Source organism: Siphateles boraxobius, unplaced genomic scaffold, assembly GCF_051911475.1.
Source record: "Siphateles boraxobius isolate OS27281-9 unplaced genomic scaffold, OSU_SipBor_1 5, whole genome shotgun sequence".
In the NCBI taxonomy this organism is placed as follows: Eukaryota; Metazoa; Chordata; class Actinopteri; order Cypriniformes; family Leuciscidae; genus Siphateles; species Siphateles boraxobius.
This window is the reverse complement of record NW_027509141.1, coordinates 51,466-67,152: the sequence shown is the minus strand read 5'-3', so window position 1 is coordinate 67,152 and position 15,687 is coordinate 51,466. Positions and strand designations below refer to the sequence as shown.

The 15,687-nt window shown below is 43.8% G+C and overlaps 1 protein-coding gene across 1 annotated transcript; it reads right to left on the bottom strand.

Moving 5' to 3' along the window:
• Nucleotides 1–12,670: 12,670 nt before the first annotated feature.
• On the bottom strand, nt 12,671–14,823 carry npffl (neuropeptide FF-amide peptide precursor like). Its single transcript, XM_077204225.1, has 3 exons — nt 14,376–14,823; nt 13,474–13,595; nt 12,671–12,911 (listed from the first exon to the last, which is right to left on the bottom strand). Exons 1-3 carry the CDS (start codon nt 14,523–14,525, stop codon nt 12,791–12,793), a joined length of 393 nt encoding a protein of 130 aa, XP_077060340.1. The 5' UTR covers nt 14,526–14,823; the 3' UTR covers nt 12,671–12,790.
• Between the last annotated feature and the right edge of the window lie 864 nt (nt 14,824–15,687).

Below are 15,687 nucleotides of genomic sequence, written 5' to 3'. Positions count from 1 at the left end.
GTGTGTGTGTGTGAGTGTGTGTGTGTGTGAGCGCCCTCTGCCGACAGCAGCAGGTCCAGCAGTGTGTGTGTGTGTGTGTGTGTGTGTGTGTGTGTGTGAGAGCGCAGGTCCAGCAGTGTGGCAGTGTGTGTGTGTGTCTGTGTGTGTGTGTGTGTGTGAGCGCAGGTCCAGCAGTGTGTGTGTGTGTGTGTGTGAGCGCAGGTCCAGCAGTGTGTGTGTGTGTGTGTGTGTGTGTGTAAGTGCCCTCAGCAGATGATCCTTTATTTTATAGTCATGAATCAAAATAAGTTCCTCTTGCAGCATCTCTTCTCTTCTGTGATGATGTGGGCGGGGCTATAACCTGTCACTCACATGAGATCTAGAGGCTTGTTCGACTTGAACCGGCGCTGCGCAGACCGATCGGTTGATGACATCAAAGTACCGCGAGAGCGATTAGAGAGCAGACGGCTCCTTATGCTTTTGAATCGCTCTCGCGGTACTTTGTAGTCATCAACCGATCGGTCTGCGCAGCGCCGGTTCAAGTCGAACAAGCCTAACAATTAGGCTTGTTTGAGATGAGCAAAATCTGCGCAGAACCGATCACCGGTGATCAGCGCGCAATGCATGCCGGTTAGAAATGTGTCCGGCGGTCCGCCTTGCGCTGATGTCATGCTGACGTGTGTCAAAAAACTCTCGCGAGCGCAAGGCGCACGTGTCGGATTCTGCAGTCGCGCGCAGTTGCTCTCCACCGACTGCGCTGATCAAAAGCATGATGGGAAACGACTTGCTGACGACACAGCTTAATGCTCATTGGTTTAAACAACCGTGATGTATTGTTCTCTTTTAAAATGTTTGATTTTAAAACTCGAATATCATGTTTTATGTGTATGTTATGTGTGAATATTCCCAAACTCTCGGACAGTGCGATCTATATGGGTTATGCAATGTCATTTTATTATAAAAAGAAAAACACACACACAAAAATATATATTAAAGAAAAATTATTGATAAACACTTATTTGGAATGGAGTTTAACAGCAAGTACTTTGGGTGTCTTGTTCATTATATTTATTTTCATATAAAAGCAACAGAACTTAAATTACATCCCGAGCGTGAATCCCGCGATATCCATCATTGATCTCGCATGATTCAGATCCACTGCGAGAAGCGAGAACTGTCCTAACCCTAACCCTTTCTTCACTCCTCCTCTCACTGCAGCCGCTACTCTCGACTACACTACAGGCGAGGCAAGGCAAATCTCAAACAAGCCTAATATCACGTTCCCACGAGTTTACTGTATATGTTGTGGCCATGAAGCCCCGCCCTCATGTTCTTGTTCCTGAAGCGTTTCACTCGATATACGACATTATAGAGTGGATCAGGTATGACATCACTATGGCATATCAGGTATGACATCATTATGATGGATCAGATGTGGCATCATTCTGACGGATCAGGTGTGACATCATTATGATGGATCAGGTATGACATCACTATGACGGATCAGGTGTGACATCATTATGACGGATCAGGTATGACATCATTATGACGGATCAGGTATGACATCATTATGACGGATCAGGTATGACATCACTATGGCGGATCAGGTGTGACATCATTATGGCGGATCAGGTATGACATCACTATGGCGGATCAGGTATGACATCATTATGACGGATCAGGTATGACATCACTATGGCGGATCAGGTGTGACATCATTATGGCGGATCAGGTATGACATCATTATGGCGGATCAGGTATGACATCACTATGGCGGATCAGGTGTGACATCATTATGGCGGATCAGGTAGGACATCACTATGGCGGATCAGGTGTGCCATCATTATGACGGATCAGGTATGACATCACTATGGCGGATCAGGTATGACATCACTATGGCGGATCAGGTGTGACATCATTATGGCGGATCAGGTATGACATCATTCTGACGGATCATGTATGACATCATTATGACGGATCAGGTATGACATCACTATGGCGGATCAGGTGTGCCATCATTATGACGGATCAGGTATGACATCACTATGGCGGATCAGGTGTGACATCATTATGACGGATCAGGTATGACATCATTATGACGGATCAGGTATGACATCACTATGGCGGATCAGGTGTGACATCATTATGACGGATCAGGTATGACATCACTATGGCGGATCAGGTATGACATCATTATGACGGATCAGGTATGACATCACTATGGCGGATCAGGTGTGACATCATTATGACGGATCAGGTATGACATCACTATGGCGGATCAGGTATGACATCATTATGACGGATCAGGTATGACATCACTATGGCGGATCAGGTGTGACATCATTATGGCGGATCAGGTATGACATCATTATGGCGGATCAGGTATGACATCATTATGACGGATCAGGTATGACATCACTATGGCGGATCAGGTGTGACATCATTATGGCGGATCAGGTATGACATCATTCTGACGGATCATGTATGACATCATTATGAAGGATCAGGTATGACATCACTATGGCGGATTAGGTATGACATCATTATGACGGATCAGGTATGACATCACTATGGCGGATCAGGTATGACATCACTATGGCGGATCAGGTGTGACATCATTATGGCGGATCAGGTATGACATCATTCTGACGGATCATGTATGACATCATTATGACGGATCAGGTATGACATCACTATGGCGGATCAGGTGTGCCATCATTATGACGGATCAGGTATGACATCATTATGACGGATCAGGTATGACATCATTATGACGGATCAGGTGTGACATCATTATGATGGATCAGGTGTGACATCACTATGGCGGATCAGGTGTGACATCACTATGACGGATCAGGTATGACATCACTATGACGGATCAGGTATGACATCACTATGGCGGATCAGGTGTGACATCATTATGGCGGATCAGGTATGACATCACTATGGCGGATCAGGTATGACATCACTATGGCGGATCAGGTGTGACATCACTATGACGGATCAGGTATGACATCATTATGACGGATCAGGTGTGACATCACTATGACGGATCAGGTATGACATCATTATGGCGGATCAGGTGTGACATCATTATGGCGGATCAGGTATGACATCACTATGGCGGATCAGGTGTGACATCATTATGGCGGATCAGGTAGGACATCACTATGGCGGATCAGGTATGACATCACTATGGCGGATCAGGTGTGACATCACTATGACGGATCAGGTATGACATCATTATGACGGATCAGGTATGACATCACTATGGCAGATCAGGTGTGACATCATTATGACAGATCAGGTGTGACATCACTATGACGGATCAGGTATGACATCACTATGACGGATCAGGTATGACATCACTATGGCGGATCAGGTGTGACATCATTATGGCGGATCAGGTATGACATCACTATGGCGGATCAGGTATGACATCACTATGGCGGATCAGGTGTGACATCACTATGACGGATCAGGTATGACATCATTATGACGGATCAGGTATGACATCACTATGGCGGATCAGGTGTGACATCACTATGGCGGATCAGGTGTGACATCACTATGACGGATCAGGTATGACATCATTATGACGGATCAGGTGTGACATCACTATGACGGATCAGGTATGACATCATTATGGCGGATCAGGTGTGACATCATTATGGCGGATCAGGTATGACATCACTATGGCGGATCAGGTGTGACATCATTATGGCGGATCAGGTAGGACATCACTATGGCGGATCAGGTATGACATCACTATGGCGGATCAGGTGTGACATCACTATGACGGATCAGGTATGACATCATTATGACGGATCAGGTATGACATCACTATGGCAGATCAGGTGTGACATCATTATGGCGGATCAGGTATGACATCACTATGGCGGATCAGGTGTGACATCATTATGGCGGATCAGGTATGACATCATTCTGACGGATCATGTATGACATCATTATGACGGATCAGGTATGACATCATTATGACGGATCAGGTATGACATCATTATGACGGATCAGGTATGACATCATTATGACGGATCAGGTATGACATCACTATGGCGGATCAGGTATGACATCATTCTGACGGATCCTGTATGACATCATTATGACGGATCAGGTGTGACATCACTATGACGGATCAGGTATGACATCATTATGACTGATCAGGTATGACATCATTATGACGGATCAGGTATGACATCACTCTTAGGCCGAGTTGTATTTTAGCTCTTCCGGTCCCATCGTCCTGAAGTCAGTGGGTTTTCTGAATGGGGTTTTGGGTAAATGGCTGAAATAAGGTCTGTGATGAACACAAGCTCAAGACACTTTCACCTTTTATTCTACGACATAAAACACATCAGTATTACCCACTCGGGATTATTTGAAGCTGTTACATGTCTTGTAAAAGACAAGTATCATAAACCCTTGTTGATCACACAGCTTGTTTTTTAGCAACTATCCAAAAGCCTCTGGGAAAATCCTGTTGAGTGTTTGTCGAGGGAACCGGAGCGATGGGAACTGATGATTGGCCTATCGTGACTCTACAGGGAAGAAAAGACCAGCTGTAACGTCCGGGTAGTAGTTGAAATCACAAGACGAAGATGCGTGTTAAACACAAACGTGAAGCTCAAGCAGGACAGACACAACCACAACAACATCAACGAGAACCGACAAGGGACTGAACGAACAGGGAGTATAAATACACAGGATGAAATGAGTACACTAACCAGACACAGGTGGAGGAAGATAAACTAGTCAGGGACTAACCAGAACAGATGCAGACTGGACAGAACGTAATTGTGACACCAACGCAACTTGCATTTCATAACAAATTTAAATGGTTAACATGGATGAATTGATCATTTAATTTACAGCCTTTCATTAGTGCTTTAATCAGTGGTTTATTTAGCTTTCACTCCATAATTCGTTTTAGCTAATCAGCATTCACTCTTAAAAATAATGGTTTCCAAAATAAAGGGTTTTCGCAGTGATGCCATTTTCCCCCCAACGAACCTTAAGCAGCAGACACACCGGTGACTCACACACCTGTAAGATGAGAACAGCAAACTGAGACTACAGTTCACACACACACACACACACACACACACACACACACACACACACACACACACACACACACACACACACACACACACACACGCACGCACGCACGCACGCACACACACACACGCGCGCACGCACGCACGCACGCACACACACACACACACGCGCGCACACACACACACGCACGCACGCACGCACGCACGCAAACACACACACACACACGCGCGCACGCACGCACACACACGCGCGCACGCACGCACACACACGCACGCACACACACACGCGCGCGCACGCACGCACGCAAGCACACACACACACACACACACCAGAGCCACTCCTGTCACCTGAGCACAGGGAACTAAGGCTATAATTCACACGGCTCACAGAAACTGGACAACAGAAGATTGGAAGAACTGGTCGGATGAGTCTGGATTTCTGCTGCAACATTCAGATGAAGGGTCAGAATCTGGAGTGAACATCACGAAGCGTGGATCATCTTTCCTTGTGTCAGTGGTTCAGGCTTCTGCTGGTGTAATGGTGTTTTCTTGGCTAACTTTAGGCCTCTTTACCAGACCATCACCTGACCATCACCTTCCCTTTATGACCACAGTGCACCATCAAGCTCAAATCATCTCAAACTGGTTTCTTGAACATGGGCGGCGCTGGAGGGGCTAGCAGTGCTTCAGCAGCCCCAAGAAAGACCAAAGCACCCATATAGCACACCCAAAAATCATTTCTGGCAGCAATTATATTCAAGCCGTATTCTATGGAAGCCCTGAACTACATGGGGAAGAAAAAAAAACTTGTTATTTTAAGATATTAAGTCATTATTTCGACATAATATCTAGTTATTTCGACATCATATCTCGTTATTTCGCCATAATAACGGCTGGGACATTCCAATCTGCATTAAGCCAAGCGTTCTTATAATGGTTTTCTATGGGAAAATGCTTAATGTGTGTAATTAAAGCATTGCGTATTCTGGGCTCATCTGATTTTTTGTACATAGTATAGCCTACTTTATTATGATTTTAGTATCATGATTAATGAATGCACGCAGAATAAACAAACTTGATAAATGTTGCAGATATGTTTTACTATGCACAAAAAATGCCTTTCAACTTATGTGTGCAAAATTCAGAATTAAATGAATGTGCAGAAATTTGTACAAATAAAGAGTCTGTAGGCCTACTATATGTGTTGTAGCCATTCAATAAGAGCATTTAGTTTCATATTTTTAAAAATATTGTAAAAAAAAATCCATCTATGTTAATTATGAAAAGTGACCAGCATGAGTAAGATAGGATGTGCAATATATCGGGAGACATGAAGTGGGTCAAACATGATTTTGACCACTTCAATAAGTGTTGTTTTGTAGAAAGCTTTTCTTAAAAATGAATTTCATTTTGTATAAATTGTATCTTAATTTTAATAAATTTTTCATCAACCAATTGCTTGGATTTAATAAATAAGAAGCAAATATATCAGACAATATAATCATGACATGGAGGCGCGGGCGCGGTAACTTGCATTGCACGTGAACTGGAGCGCGTCTCATCATAAATTGACCGAAATCTCTTTAAACAAAACAATTCAAAACAAAAAGAAATAGGTTCTCTGATTATGTAATCCATTATGTGCTTTTCTCTCCCTAGGCGCGTTCACTATGGAGATGGCATCGTCAACTTCATCTTTGCAGTCGACACTGACACAGAAAACACTTGATTATTAATAAAAATCAATGCACGTTTGTCACCGTACGTGCTCGTACACATGTCGAAATAACAAGATATTTTGTTGAAATAACATCAATGATAATAAATCTTTAAGAATATTTGATAGAATGCTGAATGTTGTGCTTGTTCAATTGAGTGAAATTAAAACTTTAATTGTGATAATTAAAATAATTGAATATTAAATATTGAGTGGCCAAGTTTTGCTCATTTATTAATAATATTTATACATAATATATAGGCTATATAATTGCTCAGCTCCCCCTTTCAATGATCTAGCACCCCCTCAGCACCTGCGTTAAAAATTCTCTGGCGCCGCCCCTGTTCTTGAACATGACAGTGAGTTCACTAAACTCAAACGTCTCCACGCTCTGCAGATCTCTTGGGATGTGGAGGAATGGGAGATTCGCATCATCGATGTGCAGCTGATAAATCTGCAGCAAATGATGATATCATGACAATATGGACCAGAATCTCAGAGGAATGTTTCCAGTAGCTTGTTGAATCTCTGCCAGGAAGAATTAAGGCAGTCTGACCCGCTACTAGCAGTGTGTACCTAATAAAAGTGGCCAGTGAGTGTAAACACTTTTGGTTTCCAAAGTAACATGGACTGAGATCATTGCCACCCCTGAATCTCTATGGCCTTCAGCGAAGTTTGATGACGAGATATGCAGCTTTCCGTTAGAGAAACGCCCAGAGCGTTACTGACAGACTGGGAAGAGAGGGGCTGCAACAATGATATAATGAATAATCAACATTCAAGCAGAAAAACCTGTTCTAGTAGAGCCTGAAACAACATCACGACTTTGTAAAAAGGCAAAATATGATATGGTGGTATAAATATGGGTGGTGATGGCGCAGTGGATAAGACACATGCCTTTGGTGTGAGAGACCCGGGTTCGAATCAACTGTGAGACACCAATGTGTCCCTGAGCAAGACACTTAACCCTTAGTTGCTCCAGAGGCGTGCGACCTCTGAAATATAGCAATTGTAAGTCGCTTTGGATAAAAGCGTCAGCTAAATTTAAAATATGAAAATATATGGCCTCTTTAAAATAATACAGAAACAGCAAGATTGAGATGTAATAGAGTAACTAATTGTTATTGTCCACAATCACTGTAAAATATTACAGTATATTATTAGAGTAAGAATCTAATCTCATCAGATTCATCTAATAATGATTTTAATTTACAAGTGTGAGAAGAATAAATGTGGAGCATTCATTCACATTAACAACAAAATATACCAGTTAATAATATGTTGCATGAGTCTTTGATGCAGGAGTGTATTAATATATGTTTTGATGTGAATTTGCTTGTGGGTGTGTAAATTATATTCATTTATTTAAAAGTTTTAATATAGGTCTTACACTCGTTTCAGAAGTAACTTTAAGATAAAACTTAATTTGCATGTATAGTTCATGAAAAATTATTTGAAGATTGAAGATATCATTTGAAGTATTGAAGATTAAATGTAAAAAAAAACTTGAATAACCTATTATATTTCTCTTGCATAACATTCCTTGTTACATTCAACCATGCACACGACCACAACACATGATGTAGTCAGCCGTATCCGGGCCGTATCCAGATCAGATGGTGGACCTGCGCCTAGACACGCCCACAACACGTGATGTAGTCAGCCGGATCCGGGCCGTATCCAGATCAGATGGTGGACCTGCGCCTAGACACGAACACAACGTATGATGTAGTCAGCCGGATCCGGGCCGTATCCAGATCAGATGGTGGACCTGTGCCTAGACACGCCCACAACACATGATGTAGTCAGCCGTATCCGGGCCGTATCCAGATCAGATGGTGGACCTGTGCCTAGACACGCCCACAACACATGATGTAGTCAGCCGGATCCGGGCCGTATCCAGATCAGATGGTGGACCTGCGCCTAAACACGCCCACAACACATGATGTAGTCAGCTGTATCCGGGCCGTATCCAGATCAGATGGTGGACCTGTGCCTAGACACGCCCACAACACATGATGTAGTCAGCTGTATCCGGGCCGTATCCAGATCAGATGGTGGACCTGCACCTAGACACGAACACAACACATGATGTAGTCAGCCGGATCCGGGCCGTATCCAGATCAGATGGTGGACCTGCGCCTAGACACGAACACAACGTATGATGTAGTCAGCCGGATCCGGGCCGTATCCAGATCAGATGGTGGACCTGTGCCTAGACACGCCCACAACACATGATGTAGTCAGCCGTATCCGGGCCGTATCCAGATCAGATGGTGGACCTGTGCCTAGACACGCCCACAACACATGATGTAGTCAGCCGGATCCGGGCCGTATCCAGATCAGATGGTGGACCTGCGCCTAGACACGCCCACAACACATGATGTAGTCAGCCGTATCCGGGCGGTATCCAGATCAGATGGTGGACCTGTGCCTAGACACGCCCACAACACATGATGTAGTCAGCCGGATCCGGGCCGTATCTAGATCAGATGGTGGACCTGCGCCTAGACACGCCCACAACACATGATGTAGTCAGCTGTATCCGGGCCGTATCCAGATCAGATGGTGGACCTGTGCCTAGACACGCCCACAACACATGATGTAGTCAGCTGTATCCGGGCCGTATCCAGATCAGATGGTGGACCTGCACCTAGACACGAACACAACACATGATGTAGTCAGCCGGATCCGGGCCGTATCCAGATCAGATGGTGGACCTGCGCCTAGACACGAACACAAAATATGATGTAGTCTGCCGGATCCGGGCCGTATCCAATTCAGATGGTGGACCTGTGCCTAGACACGCCCACAACACATGATGTAGTCAGCCGGATCCGGGCCGTATCCAGATCAGATGGTGGACCTGTGCCTAGACACGCCCACAACACATGATGTAGTCAGCCGGATCCGGGCCGTATCCAATTCAGATGGTGGACCTGTGCCTAGACACGCCCACAACACATGATGTAGTCAGCCGGATCCGGGCCGTATCCAGATCAGATGGTGGACCTGTGCCTAGACACGCCCACAACACATGATGTAGTCAGCCGGATCCGGGCCGTATCCAGATCAGATGGTGGACCTGCGCCTAGACACGAACACAACGTATGATGTAGTCAGCCGTATCCGGGCCGTATCCAGATCAGATGGTTGACCTGCTCTAGACAAGACCACAACGCATGATGTAGTCAGCAGGATTTGGGCCGTATCCAGATTGTAGCATCCAGTCAATATTGAGAAGGCCAGAACTAATGGTTAAATGACCTTTATTGCTTTCCTTGTCATCAACCAACGTAAGAGCTGTGTGAAACACAAATAAACCATCCATTACCATCACATTTCGAACATTACACAGCTCATTACATTAGTTTCAATACGATAGCATCACCAAATTATACATTTTACGATAAACATTTCAAGTAGGCTAGCTCAAATATATTTCTCATTAACTCTACAAACCTTGTTCCCCAATTGACCGAAGCTAAACCTTGTAGTTTTAACAGTTTTTAACCGTGAACCTTTTGAGACTTTCCTTTCGTCCTTTCCGCCGTTTGCCAGATTCATTTACGTCACTACACTTCCGGTTCCTTTGGTTATCAAAATAAAAGCCCGATACCGTAATAATAAACCCTTATAGCGTAGCTGTAATCAAAATAGTGCGTAACTACTCTGTTGGCTTTTACACAGATCATGTATGACGTGACGTGTGATACTCGGAATTTTTCCTCTGCGTTTAAACCATCCAAGTTAGTGCACACACATTAGGAGAAGAGTAGTGAATGGTGAAAACACACACACACACACTGCAAACCGTTACACACACACCCGGAGCAGTGGGCAGCCTTTATGCTGTGGTGCCCAAGGAGCGATTGGGGGTTAGGTGCCTTGCTCAAGAGCACTTCAGTCATTTCCTACCGTTACTGCAATCAAACGAGCAACCTTTGGGTTACCAGTCTGACTCGTTAATACACGACTGCCCGAAGATCAGATGGTGGACCTGCGCCTAGACACGACCACAATGTATAATGTAGTCAGCCGGACCCGGGCCGTATCCAGATGAGATGGAGGACCTGTGCCTAGACACGACCACAATGCATGATGTAGTCAGCCGGATCCATGCCGTATCCAGATCAGATGATGGACCTGCGCCTGGACACGACCACAATGCATGATGTAATCAGCCGGATCCGGGCCGTGTCCAGATCAGATGGAGGACCTGTTCTCAGACACGACCACAACGCATGATCTAATCAGCCGGATCCGGGCCGTATCCAGATCAGATGTAAGACCTGTTCTCAGACACGACCACAACGCATGATATAATCAGCCGGATCCGGGCCGTATCCAGATCAGATGGAGGACCTGTTCTCAGACACGACCACAACGCATGATATAATCAGCCGGATCCGGGCCGTATCCAGATCAGATGGAGGACCTGTTCTCAGACACGACCACAACGCATGATATAATCAGCCGGATCCGGGCCGTATCCAGATCAGATGGAAGACCTGTTCTCAGACACGACCACAACGCATGATATAATCAGCCGGATCCGGGCCGTATCCAGATCAGATGGAGGACCTTTTCTCAGACACTACCACAACGTATGATGTAATCAGCCGGATCTGGTCCGTATCCAGATCGGATGGTGGACCTGCCCCTAGACACGACCACAACGCATGATGTAATCAGCCGGATCTGGGCCGTATCCAGATCAGATGGTGGACCTGCGCCTAGACACGACCACAATGTATGATGTAATCAGCCGGATCTGGGCCGTATCCAGATCAGATGGAGGACCTGTTCTCAGACACGACCACATCCCTGAAGTGTCAGCAGAGATTGTGCCAACTAGACTCTCCCCTGTGAAGGCCTCATCGACACGACAGCCATCGGCACTGATCCTCAACAAACCATCTTCCATCCCGGCATGACTCTGATCTTCAACCAGATGAACTGGATAATATTCTGAATGTGTCGATCCAATCTGACTTATGACTTGTAATGCTGCCTGAATCATAATCATACGCTGTTGGTTCGTTGGCCAGAGGAGAACTGAGAGACTGAGTCTGGTTTCTCACTAGGTTTTTTTCTCCATTCTGTCACTGATGGAGTTTTAGTTCTTGCCACTGTCGCCTTTGGCTTTTGGCTTGTTTAGTTGGGGACATTTAATATTCAACAATATTATTGATCTGCCTGCAATGACACCATTATATGAGAACTGAACTGAGCTGGACGATGACATCACTGTTTTCTCCATAGCAGCTATATACATAAATTAAATAAATTAATAACTTTTTTTACAACAAAAAATAACCATAACTGATCTAACTTAAGCTGGACCATGACGGCATTTTCTTCGAGAGCTGCTGTACAGCAGAAACAAACTGTTGCATTGTTTTCCTTTTATCTCTGTAAAGCTGCTTTGAAACAATCTGTATTATAAAAAGCGCTATATAAATAAAGGTGACTTGACTTACGTTTCAGAAAGATCATGTGGATTCTACATGTGCACCAGACTAAATGGTTATCTTGTCTCGAATCACAGATGAAATAGAGCTTGATCTATTCCTTCTCCTTTGTGATTACAATTACCTGCATTGCCTAAAAATAAAATAAAATAAATAAAAAGCTCAACCAATACTGTTGACAATGTCAAGAACAACAACCACCGGAAATGTCTCTCAACAAGACGAGCTGATCATTTATTTATACACAGAAAATACACTACACAACACATTCAAAGATTATAAAGTACAATGGATTAAAAATCAGAACATGCGCTCACACTCATACAGAACTTATTAAACTACACTTAAATATTATTGTTTTGATGTGTTATAATCACTATCACATATTTCATGAAATGCAAAGAAGAGCTGACTGTTTATTTTGGAGTGTAGTGGAGACAGAAATGAATGAAATGCTTTCAGATGTTTCTGATCAAATAATTCACCTCTCTATTTATGTATGCAATACTCTGAAGACATCACTCAATTTTTATAATGGCTTGATGTTATTTTTTGCCAAATCTTTGTGGCACAGCCATGTTCCATAGCTGTCCGGGAACCGTCTCCCAGTCCCGAGACTGTATCCTTTCCTCTGTGGACAAGCCACTCTGAGCCCCCCGACCAAACCTGGAGAGCAGAAGAATAATGCCAGCGTTGACTCAAAGTGAATTTTTTTGTCTCTTTAATGCCAGAGAATATTATGTACCACAATCTTCGACAATCACTGATATGTTAAAACTGGTGTACAATATTAAACAGCTGAATAAGCGATGCACTTATGCTGTCTCTGCGGTGAGAGGTGCCTACGCCGCGTTATCTAACCGCTGGGGTTTCTTCAGGGTTCGGTTTTGGGCCCCTTCCTCTTCTACCACCGCAACATCAATACAGCGGTTGCATCAGTGTTGCATTGATGCATTTGTCATGTTATTGCTTCTTTTTGAATCACTAATACTGTGGCACTATTACTGTGGTCTAGCCTAGAAAAACAATCTAAATATTTGTAGTAATAATACATATATGATGACTGTTTGTGTAAAAACATATAGTATTATTCAAGACTTGACCAGTATGACAAGAATAGAATGTTTCACAAACTCATGACTTTTTACCTGGTTGACATTCATCATTATAATTTAAGATGGTTACTTTAAAGATTATAATGTGCTGTGGCTGGTTGTAATATACGCACCGCTGGGGCTCGTGCAGCACTAAAGGGTTGCGTTCATATCTCTGAGAGTCGTGGAGTAAAGACCGCAACATCTCTACCAGAAGACGATCCTCCAGTAGATGCTCCATCTGCTCCTCAGTGGCCTGATGCACATCAATAACACAGTCATCATCACCATCTCTGTTTCTTCACAAACACTGATGTTACACAGTATTTCAGGTTGAGCAGGTGCTCTTTTACTTGAATGTCGGTTAAATATGCTACAACTGTGTACAGAAACGAGCTGTGGTGAACGCCCTTTTAATTTTGAAAACGTTCCAAGCCACATTTCATAGCCATAAGAATCTATCGGCTGCTTCTGATGATTCAAACAGTATTAGATTAGGATTGTTAAGAGTTCATGAAATGAATTTTACCACCCAACAAGAAACAAGATGTCTTGGTAATTTTATTGGTTTAATAGGTACTATATATTGTGGCAAAAGGGAATGATATTTCTTTAATTCACAGAAACACATTGAACCGTTCATGAGTAGGATACATTACTGATTACAAGTTATTTTGTCTTTTTAAAATAATAAAGTCAATATAATACTAATGATTTACAATAATATAACATTAAAATGTAAAAAAGTGCGCTTTGTAATAGTCAAAATTAAATTTTACTTTCAAGTCCATTTTTAATCATTGTTTTATTTTTGTGTTGACTAACATACTAAAGCATATGTAAAGTACTTGATTATGATTTTGACTGTAGTGTATTTAATATTATATATAAATTTATTATATTACTAAACTTCATCATTACAAATGTCCATTCAAGACTTCTTTGTTTGAGTTACTGCCCTAAAAATACCAGTTCTAAACTTTTACAGCAGGATTAGATGAACAGATCATTACTGAATGTTATGCGTGTCTTTTACCCCTCGAATCTCCAGCATGTTCTCGTCGGAGTCCTCGCGTGAATCCAGCGGGTGTTTGCTCTGCTCCAGCACGTCGTCATTTGGGATGGACTGGCTCATATCAGTCATCACCAGCAGTACGCCTATCACCAACAACACTCCTGCATCCATCACTGCAGTTTGACTAGTTCAGGCTCTGCTCACGTGGATCTGAACTAGTTTTATGGTGTACGTGGAGCCGATCTGGCCAAGCTTTCAAACGGCCATGGCAACTGTCCTTATATACAGTGAGCGTGCGACTCCAGAGACCAATGAGTGACTGACGGTCCATCTGTTATGTTGGGGATTTGGTGATGGTCTGTATTATGGATCCCACAGGAACTCAGGGATGAACATACTTATTAAATCTAGACCAGCAAACACACCCCCAATACATTGGCCAGCTTTTTCTTTGCTCATATCAATCAATGCACTCTGATGACATGGAAAAATCAGTTAGTCATTAAAGACATTAGAGAGTAATAATATACCGTAGTAATTACTATTCTACTACTATCGTAATAAGATACTCATGTGAAGATATATCTGATATGATTGAGGTCCTGTCATCAACATTTATTCTCAATGACAGCTGAATGACTGATGCTGGAGAATATAATTTTAATATAATATTTTTGTTTTAAATGCATACAAAAATGTTACTTTAGTGGAATACACACCTTTGTAACCCACCCACACCCTAACCCACCCTTTTGAATGGCTATTAATGGGAAAAAAACTAAGGACTTAAATACTCAAGGAAAGATCATTAACAGAATAGGGAACAGTAGGGATTGGGAATTGTAACTCAATTAGAAACCATAGCAACTAACAATGAACGAGAACTCAGGCAAACAGGAACATCCCATGCCGTAATGAGGAGGTTTCGTAGGAGGACACGGATCTGGAGAGATCATGGCAGAGGAGAGGCTAGCAGAGGAAAACCCCGCGGAGGAGACAAAGGAGGGAGGAGATGTTGGAACATGACGACCCAGAGCACAGCCAGGACGAAAGGCCCATGACGGAACCAATGGAGGGAGAAGCCTAGGTGGAGCCAGGAATCAGACCAACAGCGGTGGAGCTAGGGGGAGACGAAGAGATAGGCCACTCGTGCCTATCTCGAGCCAGGGTGACGAGTGGCCGAGGTGGAGCCAGGGTGACGTGTGGCCGAGGTGGAGCCAGGGAGACGAGTGGTTGAGGTGGAGCCAGGGTGACGTGTGGCCGAGGTGGAGCCAGGGAGACTAGTGGCCGAGGTGGAGCCAGGGTGACGTGTGGCCGAGGTGGAGCCAGGGTG